Source organism: Pleurodeles waltl, chromosome 5 (assembly GCF_031143425.1).
Source record: "Pleurodeles waltl isolate 20211129_DDA chromosome 5, aPleWal1.hap1.20221129, whole genome shotgun sequence".
NCBI lineage: Eukaryota > Metazoa > Chordata > Amphibia > Caudata > Salamandridae > Pleurodeles > Pleurodeles waltl.
This window is the reverse complement of record NC_090444.1, coordinates 18,066,497-18,079,368: the sequence shown is the minus strand read 5'-3', so window position 1 is coordinate 18,079,368 and position 12,872 is coordinate 18,066,497. Positions and strand designations below refer to the sequence as shown.

Genomic DNA, 12,872 nt, shown 5'->3' with positions numbered 1-12,872 from the left:
TTCCTATCCTCTCACTGAGGGTACACTCTAAGATACTTTGGCATATTGTCATAAAAATAAAGTACCTTTATTTTTAGTATAACTGTGTATTGTGTTTTCTTATGATATTGTGCATATGACACTAGGTGGTACTGTAGTAGCTTCACACGTCTCCTAGTTCAGCCTAAGCTGCTCTGCTAAGCTACCATTATCTATCAGCCTAAGCTGCTAGACACCCTATACACTAATAAGGGATAACTGGGCCTGGTGCAAGGTGCAAGTACCCCTTGGTACTCACTACAAGCCAGTCCAGCCTCCTACATTGGTTGTGCAGTGGTGGGATAAGTGCTTGAGACTACTTACCACTCTTGTCATTGTACTTTTCATAAGAGAAAAATATACAAAACAAGGTCAGTGTATATACACATAGCCAAAAAGTTTTGCATTTCCTCTTTTCACTCTTTTCTAAGTGCTGAAAAGTACTTCTAAACTTTCAAAAAGTTCTTAAAAGTTTAAAAAGTTTTTTTCTGTCTTTCCAAAAAGTTCTGAAAACTTTTTTCTCTTTTTCTATCACTTTAACTCTCTCTAAAAAAATGTCTGGCACAGGCCAAAATGTTGATCTGTCCAAACTTGCATATGACAACCTTAGCTGGAAAAGAGCAAGGAGTCTCTGTATAGAGAGAGGTTTGAGTGTAGGGAAGAATCCTTCCTTGGAACTGTTACTTAACATGCTTAGAGAACAGGATAAGGCCATAGGTGCCTCATCTGTTGAAAAAGTACCTAATAGTTCCCAATCTGATTCAGGGACTCCCCCAGGAAAAGATTCAGGAAAGAAACTTCCTAGCCTGCCCATTACTAGACAATCTAGCATAGATGGTAATGATGATGAGCCACACCATATAAATAGTGTTGTCTCACATCATAGCAAAAGCATTTATTCTCACCATACTGGTAGTAATGTTTCTGTAAACCAAGCTGTTAGGGTGGCTTCTGTAAGGGACAGGTCTCCTTCTGTTCATTCCCATCATAGCTCTGTTTCTAGAAATGTCCCTCCCACCAACCCTGATGACAGAATGTTAGAGAGGGAACTCAATAAGTTGAGGGTGGAACAAACCAGACTGAAGCTTAAAAAGCAACAGCTGGATTTGGATAGACAGTCTTTTGAATTAGAGAAGGAAAGACAGAAGTTGGGTTTAGATACCCATGGTGGCAGCAGCAGTATTCCCCATAGTCATCCTGCAAAAGAGCATGATTCCAGGAATCTGCACAAGATAGTTCCCCCTTATAAGGAGGGGGATGACATTAACAAGTGGTTTGCTGCACTTGACAGGGCCTGTGTTGTACAGGATGTCCCTCAAAGGCAGTGGGCTGCTATCCTATGGCTATCATTTAGTGGAAAAGGTAGGGATAGGCTCCTTACTGTGAAAGAAAGTGATGCCAATAATTTCCATGTTCTTAAGAATGCACTCCTGGACGGTTATGGCTTAACCACTGAACAATACAGGATAAAGTTCAGAGAGACCAAAAAGGAGTCTTCACAAGACTGGGTTGATTTCATTGACCATTCAGTGAAGGCCTTGGAGGGGTGGTTACATGGCAGTAAAGTTACTGATTATGACAGCCTGTATAACTTAATCCTGAGAGAGCATATTCTTAATAATTGTGTGTCTGATTTGTTGCACCAGTACTTGGTGGACTCTGATCTGACCTCTCCCCAAGAATTGGGAAAGAAGGCAGACAAATGGGTCAGAACAAGAGTGAACAGAAAAGTTCATACAGGGGGTGACAAAGATGGCAACAAAAAGAAGGATGGTAAGTCTTCAGACAAGGGTGGGGACAAATCTAAAAATGAGTCTTCATCAGGCCCACAAAAACACTCTGGTGGGGGTGGTGGGTCCAAATCCTCCTTTAATCAGAACAAGGAAAAGAAACCATGGTGCTATTTATGTAAAATAAAAGGCCATTGGACAACAGATCCCAGTTGTCCAAAGAAAGGCACCACTGCTCCTACCACTACAACCCCTACTGCTACACCTAGTGTCCCTACTAATAGCAGTGGTGGTGGGAGCAAACCTACTAATAGCCAATCCAAGGGAGAAGCTGGGCTCACTTTTGGTAACTTAGTTGGGGTTGGTCTGATTAGGGAGACCACAGAGGCTACTTTAGTCTCTGAAGGGGCTATTGATTTAGCCACTTTGGTTGCTTGCCCCCATAACTTGGAGAAGTACAAGCAACTAACCCTAATAAATGGTGTTGAGGTCCAGGCCTACAGGGACACAGGTGCCAGTGTCACAATGGTGATTGAGAAACTGGTGCACCCTGAACAACACATACTTGGACACCAGTACCAAGTAACCGATGCTCACAACATAACACAAAGCCACCCCATGGCTGTTGTAAATCTCAACTGGGGGGGGGGTAACTGGTCCAAAGAAAGTTGTGGTAGCTTCAGATTTACCTGTAGACTGTCTATTAGGGAATGATTTGGAGACATCAGCTTGGTCAGATGTGGAGTTGGAGGCCCATGCAGCAATGCTGGGCATCCCAGGGCATATTTTTGCTTTGACAAGGGCTCAGGCCAAAAAGCAAAAAGGACAGGGAAGTTGGATCCTGGAACAATGGACCAAGTGCTCCCTAAAGCTAGGGCTAGTAGAAGCAAACCACTTCCTACTATCCCTCCCTCTACAGTGGATTCTACTTCTGAGGAAGAAGAATTCCCTCTCTGTGCAGAACCTACACCAGAGGAGCTGGAAGCAGACACTGCTGAGCTTTTGGGTGAAGGGGGGCCTGCCAGGGAGGAGCTGAGTGTGGCACAGCAAACCTGTCCCACATTAGAGGGTCTCAGACAGCAAGCTGTCAAACAGGCTAATGGGGATGTCAGTGACTCTCACAGAGTTTACTGGGAGGACAACCTCTTGTACACTGAGCATAGGGATCCTAAACCTGGAGCTGCCAGGAGATTAGTGATTCCTCAGGAGTACAGAAAGTTCCTCCTAACACTGGCACATGACATTCCCCTAGCTGGACACCTGGGTCAAATGAAAACTTGGGACAGATTGGTTCCATTGTTTCATTGGCCTAGGATGTCTGAGGACACAAAGGAATTTTGTAAGTCCTGTGAAACCTGTCAAGCCAGTGGCAAGACAGGTGGCACACCAAAGGCACCCCTTATTCCACTGCCTGTGGTTGGGGTTCCCTTTGAAAGGGTAGGGGTTGACATAGTTGGCTCCCTTGACCCTCCTACTGCTTCAGGCAATAGGTTTATCTTGGTGGTAGTGGACCATGCCACAAGATATCCTGAAGCTATTCCTTTAAGGACCACTACAGCTCCTGCAGTGGCAAAGGCCCTCCTGGGAATATTTTCCAGGGTGGGATTCCCAAAGGAAGTAGTATCAGACAGAGGAAGCAATTTCATGTCTGCATACTTAAAGGCCATGTGGAAGGAGTGTGGTGTAACGTACAAGTTCACAACACCCTATCATCCACAAACAAATGGACTGGTGGAGAGATTTAATAAAACTCTCAAAGGCATGATTATGGGTCTCCCTGAAAAACTCCGCAGGAGATGGGATATCCTTCTACCATGCCTCCTTTTTGCCTACAGGGAGGTACCCCAGAAAGGAGTGGGCTTCAGCCCCTTTGAACTTCTTTTTGGACACCCTGTTAGGGGTCCACTCACACTTGTAAAGGAGTGTTGGGAACAACCTTTAAAAGCTCCTAAGCAGGATATTGTGGATTATGTACTTGGCCTCAGATCAAGGATGGCTGAGTACATGAAAAAGGCCAGTAAAAACCTTCAGGCCAGCCAAGAGCTCCAGAAGCAATGGCATGATCAGAAGGCTGTTTTGGTTCAGTACCAACCAGGGCAGAAAGTGTGGGTCTTGGAGCCTGTGGCCCCAAGAGCACTCCAAGATAAATGGAGTGGACCCCACACAATTGTTGAAAAGAAGGGTGAAGTCACCTACTTGGTTGACTTAGGCACTGCCAGGAGTCCCCTTAGGGTGCTCCATGTCAACCGCCTGAAACCCTACTATGACAGGGCTGATCTCACCCTGCTCATGGCAACAGATGAGGGATAGGAAGAAGACAGTGATCCTCTACCTGATCTCTTCTCTTCCACAGATCAAGATGCTCTTGTGGAAGGTGTAGTTTTGGCTGATTGTCTTACTGCTGAGCAGAAAGACAATTGCATAAATCTCCTAGGACAATTTTCAGAACTCTTCTCTACTGTGCCAGGCACCACTTCTTGGTGTGAGCACACTATAGATACTGGAGACAGTTTACCTGTCAAAAGTAAGATCTATAGGCAGCCTGACCATGTCAGGGACTGCATAAAGCAAGAAGTTCAGAAAATGTTGGAACTAGGAGTGGTTGAGCACTCTGACAGTCCATGGGCTTCTCCTGTGGTACTGGTACCAAAACCCAATTCTAAAGATGGAAAGAAGGAAATGCGGTTTTGTGTAGACTATAGAGGTCTCAACTTGGTAACCAAAACTGATGCTCACCCTATACCCAGGGCAGATGAGCTTATAGATACACTGGCATCTGCCAAGTATCTAAGCACTTTTGATTTGACTGCAGGGTATTGGCAGATCAAATTGTCAGAAGATGCTAAACCTAAGACTGCATTTTCTACCATTGGAGGACATTACCAGTTTACTGTAATGCCTTTTGGTTTGAAAAATGCACCTGCCACTTTTCAGAGGTTGGTGAACACAGTCCTGCAAGGGCTGGAAGCTTTCAGTGCAGCATATTTGGACGATATAGCTGTCTTTAGCTCCAGCTGGGATGATCACCTGGTCCACCTATGGAAAGTTTTGGAGGCCCTGCAAAAGGCAGGCCTCACTATCAAGGCTTCAAAGTGCCAGATAGGGAAGGGTAAGGTGGTTTATCTGGGACACCTTGTTGGTGGGGAACAGATTGCACCACTTCAGGGGAAAATCCAAACTATTATTGATTGGGTTCCCCCTACCACTCAGACTCAGGTGAGAGCCTTCCTAGGCCTCACTGGGTATTACAGGAGGTTCATTAAGAACTATGGCTCCATTGCAGCCCCTCTTAATGACCTCACATCCAAGAAAATGCCTAAAAAGGTATTATGGACAGCAAACTGTCAGAAAGCTTTTGAGGAGCTGAAGCAGGCCATGTGCTCTGCACCTGTCCTGAAAAGCCCTTGTTACTCTAAAAAATTCTATGTCCAAACTGATGCATCTGAATTAGGAGTAGGGGCAGTCCTATCACAACTTAATTCTGAGGGCCAGGATCAACCTGTTGCTTTTATTAGTAGGAGGTTGACCCCTAGAGAAAAGCGTTGGTCTGCCATTGAGAGGGAGGCCTTTGCTGTGGTCTGGGCTCTGAAGAAGTTGAGGCCATACCTGTTTGGCACTCACTTCATTGTTCAGACAGACCACAAACCTCTACTTTGGCTAAAACAAATGAAAGGTGAAAATCCTAAATTGTTGAGGTGGTCCATATCCCTACAGGGAATGGACTATACAGTGGAACATAGACCTGGGAGTAGCCACTCCAATGCAGATGGACTCTCCAGATATTTCCACTTAGACAATGAAGACTCATCAGGTCATGGCTAGTCTTATTGTCCTTCGTTTGGGGGGGGGTTGTGTAGGAAAGTACCATCTTGCCTGGCATGTTACCCCCATTTTTCACTGTATATATGTTGTTTTAGTTGTATGTGTCACTGGGACCCTGGTAACCCAGGGCCCCAGTGCTCATAAGTGTGCCTGAATGTGTTACCTGTGTAGTGACTAACTGTCTCACTGAGGCTCTGCTAATCAGAACCTCAGTGGTTATGCTCTCTCATTTCTTTCCAAATTGTCACTGACAGGCTAGTGACCATTTTTACCAATTTACATTGGCTTACTGGAACACCCTTATAATTCCCTAGTATATGGTACTGAGGTACCCAGGGTATTGGGGTTCCAGGAGATCCCTATGGGCTGCAGCATTTCTTTTGCCACCCATAGGGAGCTCTGACAATTCTTACACAGGCCTGCCACTGCAGCCTGAGTGAAATAACGTCCACGTTATTCCACAGCCATTTTACACTGCACTTAAGTAACTTATAAGTCACCTATATGTCTAACCTTTACCTGGTAAAGGTTAGGTGCAAAGTTACTTAGTGTGAGGGCACCCTGGCACTAGCCAAGGTGCCCCCACATTGTTCAGAGCCAATTCCCTGAACTTTGTGAGTGCGGGGACACCATTACACGCGTGCACTACATATAGGTCACTACCTATATGTAGCTTCACAATGGTAACTCCGAATATGGCCATGTAACATGTCTATGATCATGGAATTGCCCCTCTATGCCATCCTGGCATAGTTGGCACAATCCCATGATCCCAGTGGTCTGTAGCACAGACCCTGGTACTGCCAAACTGCCCTTCCTGGGGTTTCACTGCAGCTGCTGCTGCTGCCAACCCCTCAGACAGGCAGCTGCCCTCCTGGGGTCCAGCCAGGCCTGGCCCAGGATGGCAGAACAAAGAACTTCCTCTGAGAGAGGGTGTGACACCCTCTCCCTTTGGAAAATGGTGTGAAGGCAGGGGAGGAGTAGCCTCCCCCAGCCTCTGGAAATGCTTTGTTGGGCACAGAGGTGCCCAATTCTGCATAAGCCAGTCTACACCGGTTCAGGGACCCCTTAGCCCCTGCTCTGGTGCGAAACTGGACAAAGGAAAGGGGAGTGACCACTCCCCTGACCTGCACCTCCCCTGGGAGGTGTCCAGAGCTCCTCCAGTGTGCTCCAGACCTCTGCCATCTTGGAAACAGAGGTGCTGCTGGCACACTGGACTGCTCTGAGTGGCCAGTGCCACCAGGTGATGTCAGAGACTCCTTCTGATAGGCTCCTTCAGGTGTTGCTAGCCTATCCTCTCTCCTAAGTAGCCAAACCCTCTTTTCTGGCTATTTAGGGTCTCTGTCTCTGAGGAAACTTTAGATAACGAATGCAAGAGCTCATCCGAGTTCCTCTGCATCTCTCTCTTCACCTTCTGCCAAGGAATTGCTTGAGAGGGCCTGTGTTGTACATGATGTCCCTCAAAGGCAGTGGGCTGCTATCCTATGGCTATCATTTAGTGGAAAGGGTAGGGATAGGCTCCTTACTGTGAAAGAAAGTGATGCCAATAATTTGACAGTTCTTAAGAATGCACTCCTGGATGGTTATGGCTTAACCACTGAACAGTACAGGATGAAGTTCAGAGAAACCAAAAAGGGGTCTTCACAAGACTGGGTAGACTTTGTTGACCATTCAGTGAAGGCCTTGGAGGGGTGGTTAAATGGCAGTAAAGTGACTGACTATGAAAGCCTATGTAACATAATCCTGAGAGAGCATATACTTAATAATTGTGTGTCTGATTTGTTGCACCAGTATCTAGTGGACTCAGATCTGACCTCTCCCCAAGAATTGGGAAAGAAGGCAGACAAATGGGTCAGAACAAGAGTGAACAGAAAAGTTCATACAGGTGGTGACAAGGATGGTAAGAAGAAAGATGGTGAAAAATCTCAAGATAAGCATGGGGATAAGGGTAAAACCAAAGATCCCACTTCAAATCTTAAACACTCTTCAGAGGGTGGGGATAAAACAAATTCTTCCTCTTCTTCTCAACCTGCACACATTAAAAAGCCTTGGTGCTTTGTGTGTAAAAACAGAGGCCATAGGCCAGGGGATAAGTCCTGTCCAGGTAAACCCCCTGAGCCTACCACCACTAATACATCAAGCTCTAGTGCCCCTAGCAGTAGTGGTACTAGTGGTGGGACTGCTGGCAACAGTCAAGCAAAGGGTGTAGTTGGGTTCACTTATGGGTCCATCATAGAAACTGGGGTAGTCAGTCCCAAGACAGTTTCTGTCACACCTAGTGGCATTGGCCTTGCCACACTGGCTGCTTGTCCCCTTACAATGGATAAGTACAGGCAGACAGTTTCAATAAATGGTGTTGAGGCCTTGGCCCACAGGGACTCCAGTGTGCTCCAGACCTCTGCCATCTTGGAAACAGAGGTGCTGCTGGCACACTGGACTGCTCTGAGTGGCCAGGGCCAGCAGGTGACGTCAGAGACTCCTTCTGATAGGCTCCTTCAGGTGTTGCTAGCCTATCCTCTCTCCTAAGTAGCCAAACCCTCTTTTCTGGCTATTTAGGGTCTCTGCTTTGGGGAATTCCTTAGATAGCGAATGCAAGAGCTCATCAGAGTTCCTCTGCATCTCTCTCTTCACCTTCTGCCAAGGAATCGACTGCTGACCGCGCTGGAAGCCTGTAAAACTGCAACAAAGTAGCGAAGACGACTCCTGCAACTCTGTAACGCTGATCCTGCCGCCTTCTCGACTGTTTTCCTGGTGGTGCATGCTGTGGGGGTAGTCTGCCTCCTCTCTGCACTAGAAGCTCCAAAGAAATCTCCTGTGGGTCGACGGAATCTTCCCCCTGCTACCGCAGGCACCAAAGAACTGCATCACCGGTACCCTGGGTCTCCTCTCAGCACAACGAGCGAGGTCCCTTGAATCCAGCAACTCTGTCCAAGTGACTCCCACAGTCCAGTGACTCTTCAGTCCAAGTTTGGTGGAGGTAAGTCCTTGCCTCCCCACGCCAGACTGCATTGCTGGGAACCGCGACTTTTGCAGCTACTCTGGCCTCCGTGCACTTCCGGCGGAAATCCTTTGTGCACAGCCAAGCCTGGGTCCACGGCACTCTAACCTGCATTGCACGACTTTCTAAGTTGTCCTCCGGCGATGTGGGACTCCTTTGTGCGACTTCGGGTGAGCACCGTTTCACTCCTCTTCGTAGTGCCTGTTCTGGCACTTCTGCGGGTGCTGCCTGCTTCTGAGAGGGCTCCTTGTCTTGCTGGGCGCCCCCTCTGTCCTCTGACGCAATTGGCGACATCCTGGTCCCTCCTGGGCCACAGCAGCATCCAAAAACGCTAACCGCACGACTTGCAGCTAGCAAGGCTTGTTGGCGGTCTTTCTTCAGGAAAACACTTCTCCACGACTCTCCACGGCGTGGGGGATCCATCCTCCAAAGGGGAAGTCTCTAGCCCTTGTTGTTCCTGCAGAATCCTCAGCTTCTACTGTCCAGTAGCAGCTTCTTTGCACCCACAGCTGGCATTTCCTGGGCATCTGCCCATCTCCTGCTTGCTTGTGACTTTTGGACTTGGTCCCCTTGTTCCACAGGTACCCTCAACTGGAAATCCATCGTTGTTGCATTGCTGGTTTGTGTCTTTCCTGCAGAATTTCCCTATCACGACTTCTATGTCCTTTGGGGAACTTTAGTGCACTTTGCACTCACTTTTCTGGGTCTTGGGGTGGGCTATTTTTCTAACCCTAACTGTTTTCTTACAGTCCCAGCGACCCTCTACAAGGTCACATAGGTTTGGGGTCCATTCGTGGTTCGCATTCCACTTTTGGAGTATATGGTTTGTGTTGCCCCTATCCCTATGTGTCCCCATTGCATCCTATTGTAACTATACATTGTTTGCACTGTTTTCTAATACTATACTGCATATTTTTGGTATTGTGTACATATATCTTGTGTATATTTGCTATCCTCATACTGGGGGTACTCACTGAGATACTTTTGGCATATTGTCATAAGATAAAGTACCTTTATTTTTAGTATATCTGTGTCTTGTGTTTTCTTATGATATTGTGCATATGACACTAGTGGTACTGTAGGAGCTTCACTCGTCTCCTAGTTCAGCCTAAGCTGCTCTGCTAAGCTACCATTATCTATCAGCCTAAGCTGTTAGACACCCTATACACTAATAAGGGATAACTGGGCCTGGTGCAAGGTGTAAGTACCCCTTGGTACTCACTACAAGCCAGTCCAGCCTCCTACACTGGTTGCACAAAATCTTTTGCAACACATCTACCAAACTAGTTGGCCAAAGGTTAATAGGATCATTAAGTTTGCCTTTCATAAATATAGGTACAATCTCTGCCATCTGTCAAGATATGGGTATATCCATGTTCTTCTAAATTGAATTTGATAGATGGTTAATATAAGGGCCACAGACATCCGGGTGGGCGAGGTAAAGGTCAGCAGGGATCTTATAAGGCCCTGGAGCTTTTGATGCTTGGCTAGTCTTAATGGCCACCAAGGTTCTGGTCAGTCCAAATTCCAGGGTATTCCGGCATTCCAATTTGGTGACAAGGAACGGATCAATAGCATCCCAACATGGTTTCTCCACATCCTAGTATAGATTACTAAAATGGACCACCAAGTTCTGTGGCTGGACGAAATATTCCAATTCCCTCCGGGTACCATTAACTCTTAACACACCTATTTTCTAAAATGTTGAATTCTTTATATAAAACATTGAACAACAAACCTTGACTGCCATTCTTACATGAATGATTCAGCATTTGCCACTGAATTTAATCTTGTAGAAATAGTGGTGGCTTTTGTCGGGGAGTACCAAAGTCCATATCGGGACTACTCTGCTCCTGGTCCAAGATGTTGGTATGCTTTACGAGAAAGAATTTACAATAGGGTTGCATGCTGACACTGTTAAGAAGTCAAAACCAGGCCCAGGGGTATGAAGGGAATCACCCACAATCTTCTGAATACATGCCGCTACCTCTTTGATGCATGCCTCGCAGCTGCTTCATGAGGAAGCCGCGGACAGTGTGTTAGTTCACTGTTTCGGGTCCTTGTAATGACACATGCATTTCATGATGTCAGCTAGCCCAGAAGCCACACAATCATTTCAGCTGATCAGGATCCCAATATATATCATGAGATTGTCTGAAAAGCCATTGGTGGGCAGTGAATTACGTGATCCCTTTGCCTGTGATGTCAGTATTTTAATTAGTGGTTTCGAAACCTGAAAATGCAATCTCTTTGATTAAATAAAAGTTAAAATTATGCAACAGCTCTCTGTTCACTGGAAGCAGGCAGGATTCCTGCAGGCTCCTGTCATCACTGTGCATGGCCCCCAGGTGAGTGATAAAGGCCCCTTTATGTGATCCCATGTGACCGACTTACCTTAGCCTTGTACAGTCTAAGAAGGCGTTGGGCCTGATTTAGATATTGGTGGAGCAGTTACTCCATTACAATAGTGATGGATATCCCATCCCCCGAAATCTAAATCCCATAGGTCACCGTTGAGACAGAGTAACCCCTCCGCCAATATCTAAATCTGGGCCTGTATTTGCTATCAGCTGGTTTCTTCCCTCATTAACTTATTGTAAGGCAGCCGGCTCACACATGTTGTTATGCTTGAAGCAATCTGTAGCAACTCTTCCTGAAGCCCATGCAGACCACTGCATCGTCAGTGCTATAATTTGGAATTTATGTAGACAGATTTAACCTAATATGGTGCAATTTCCACCCACCAGATTGTCAGACTGAAATAAATTCTCTCCCACTCTGGATGCAAAGGGAGTGATCCATTTGGAGGCCTCAGCAATGCCATGCCCCCACTTTGGTAGGATCTCCCACTCATCTCTCTGGTATAAGAAGTTCCTTTCCACACCCATCTGATTATGATATCATTGCTATTGCGGTATATTCACTTGTTCTAGAATTCAGTTTTTCTATATTTTTTATGGCATGGCTTCAGAATGATATAGTTTTATGGACAGTCATGTGTAATGCCCCTTTCCTTACAGATGACCAGAGAATAACTTGATGGAGAAAGGAAACCAAAGCCTGGTAACTGAATTTATTCTTTCTGGATTTTCCATTGCACCTCAGCTGAGAGTTGTGCTGTTTCCAGTGTTCCTCGTAATTTACCTCATCACACTATTTGCAAACAGTCTCATCATTGCAGTCGTTCAAACAAATCCTCGGCTTCACTCTGCTATGTACTTTTTCCTTTGCAACTTGTCATTTCTGGATCTTTGCTTTTTGACAACAGACATCCCAATATGCCTGAAGGGTTTCCTCTTGGAGAAGAACACCATTACATTCTCTGGATGTGTCACCCAAATGTACCTTGGATTCTCTCTGGGTGTGACCCAATGCCTACTTCTGGCGGTCATGGCATTGGATCGCTATTTTGCAATCTGCAATCCCTTGAATTATCAACGCATTATGCGTAAAGCCACCTGCATCAAAATATGCATTGCTACTTGGACCAGTGGGTTCCTCATCTCTGTGATACACATATCCTTCACAATAACTGTACCCTTCTGTGGACACAATAAGATCAACCACGTGGTGTGCGAAGTGGCCGCTGTCTTACGTTTGGCATGCATCGATATTCGCCTAATAGAGGCTGTGATCTCAGGGGTTGGGGTAGTAGTTCTCCTGGTTCCCCTGTCCTTAATCATCTTCACGTATCTTCACATCATCTCTACCATCCTGCGAATGCCAACAGCCTCTGGCAGACACAAGGCCTTCTCCACCTGCGGCTCCCATCTGATGGTGGTTACCCTCTTCTATGGCACAACCATTGTCATGTACATGAGCCCCAGGTCAATGATCTCAATGGAGAACGAAAAGGTTATCTCTGTCTTTTATGGTTTAGTGACTCCGGCTCTCAACCCACTCATCTATACTCTACGCAACAAGGAAGTAAAAGAGGCTGTGAAGAAAATTCTCAGCAGAAATGAGGACTGACAAAGATTCAAGGATGGAGTACAAAAAAGAGAACCAGGAAGGGTGAACTGTTAGAGAAGTTGTCACAAATGGTGGGACGTCAATATGACCATATCTTTTATCTATTAATGCTTCAGAAACATTTTCAAACTTACATTTTCCAACTTCCCGCTCCTGAGAATAAATATTTTTAATTAGATGACGGCTTTACTGATGCCCACACTGGGGGTGTAGAGATATAATTGCCTATAATTACATGTGGCTATTTATTTCATAATTCACAACTGATGTTCCATCACTGAATGTTAGGACTTTTTTTTAACAAAATTGCTTTCCCCTCTAAAGACGTCTCT

The 12,872-nt window shown here is 46.0% G+C and overlaps 1 protein-coding gene across 1 annotated transcript; it reads left to right on the top strand.

The window, feature by feature from the left end:
• Nucleotides 1-11,607: 11,607 nt before the first annotated feature.
• LOC138296934 (olfactory receptor 13C8-like) lies at nucleotides 11,608-12,540 on the top strand. Its single transcript, XM_069236453.1, has one exon. The coding sequence runs from the start codon at nucleotides 11,608-11,610 to the stop codon at nucleotides 12,538-12,540; it is 933 nt and encodes a 310-aa protein (XP_069092554.1).
• Nucleotides 12,541-12,872: the final 332 nt, after the last annotated feature.

What these genes read in the sequence shown, in the direction of transcription:
- LOC138296934 (XM_069236453.1), top strand. Translation starts at nt 11,608, where the DNA reads ATGGAGAAAGGAAACCAAAGCCTGGTAACTGAATTTATTCTTTCTGGA.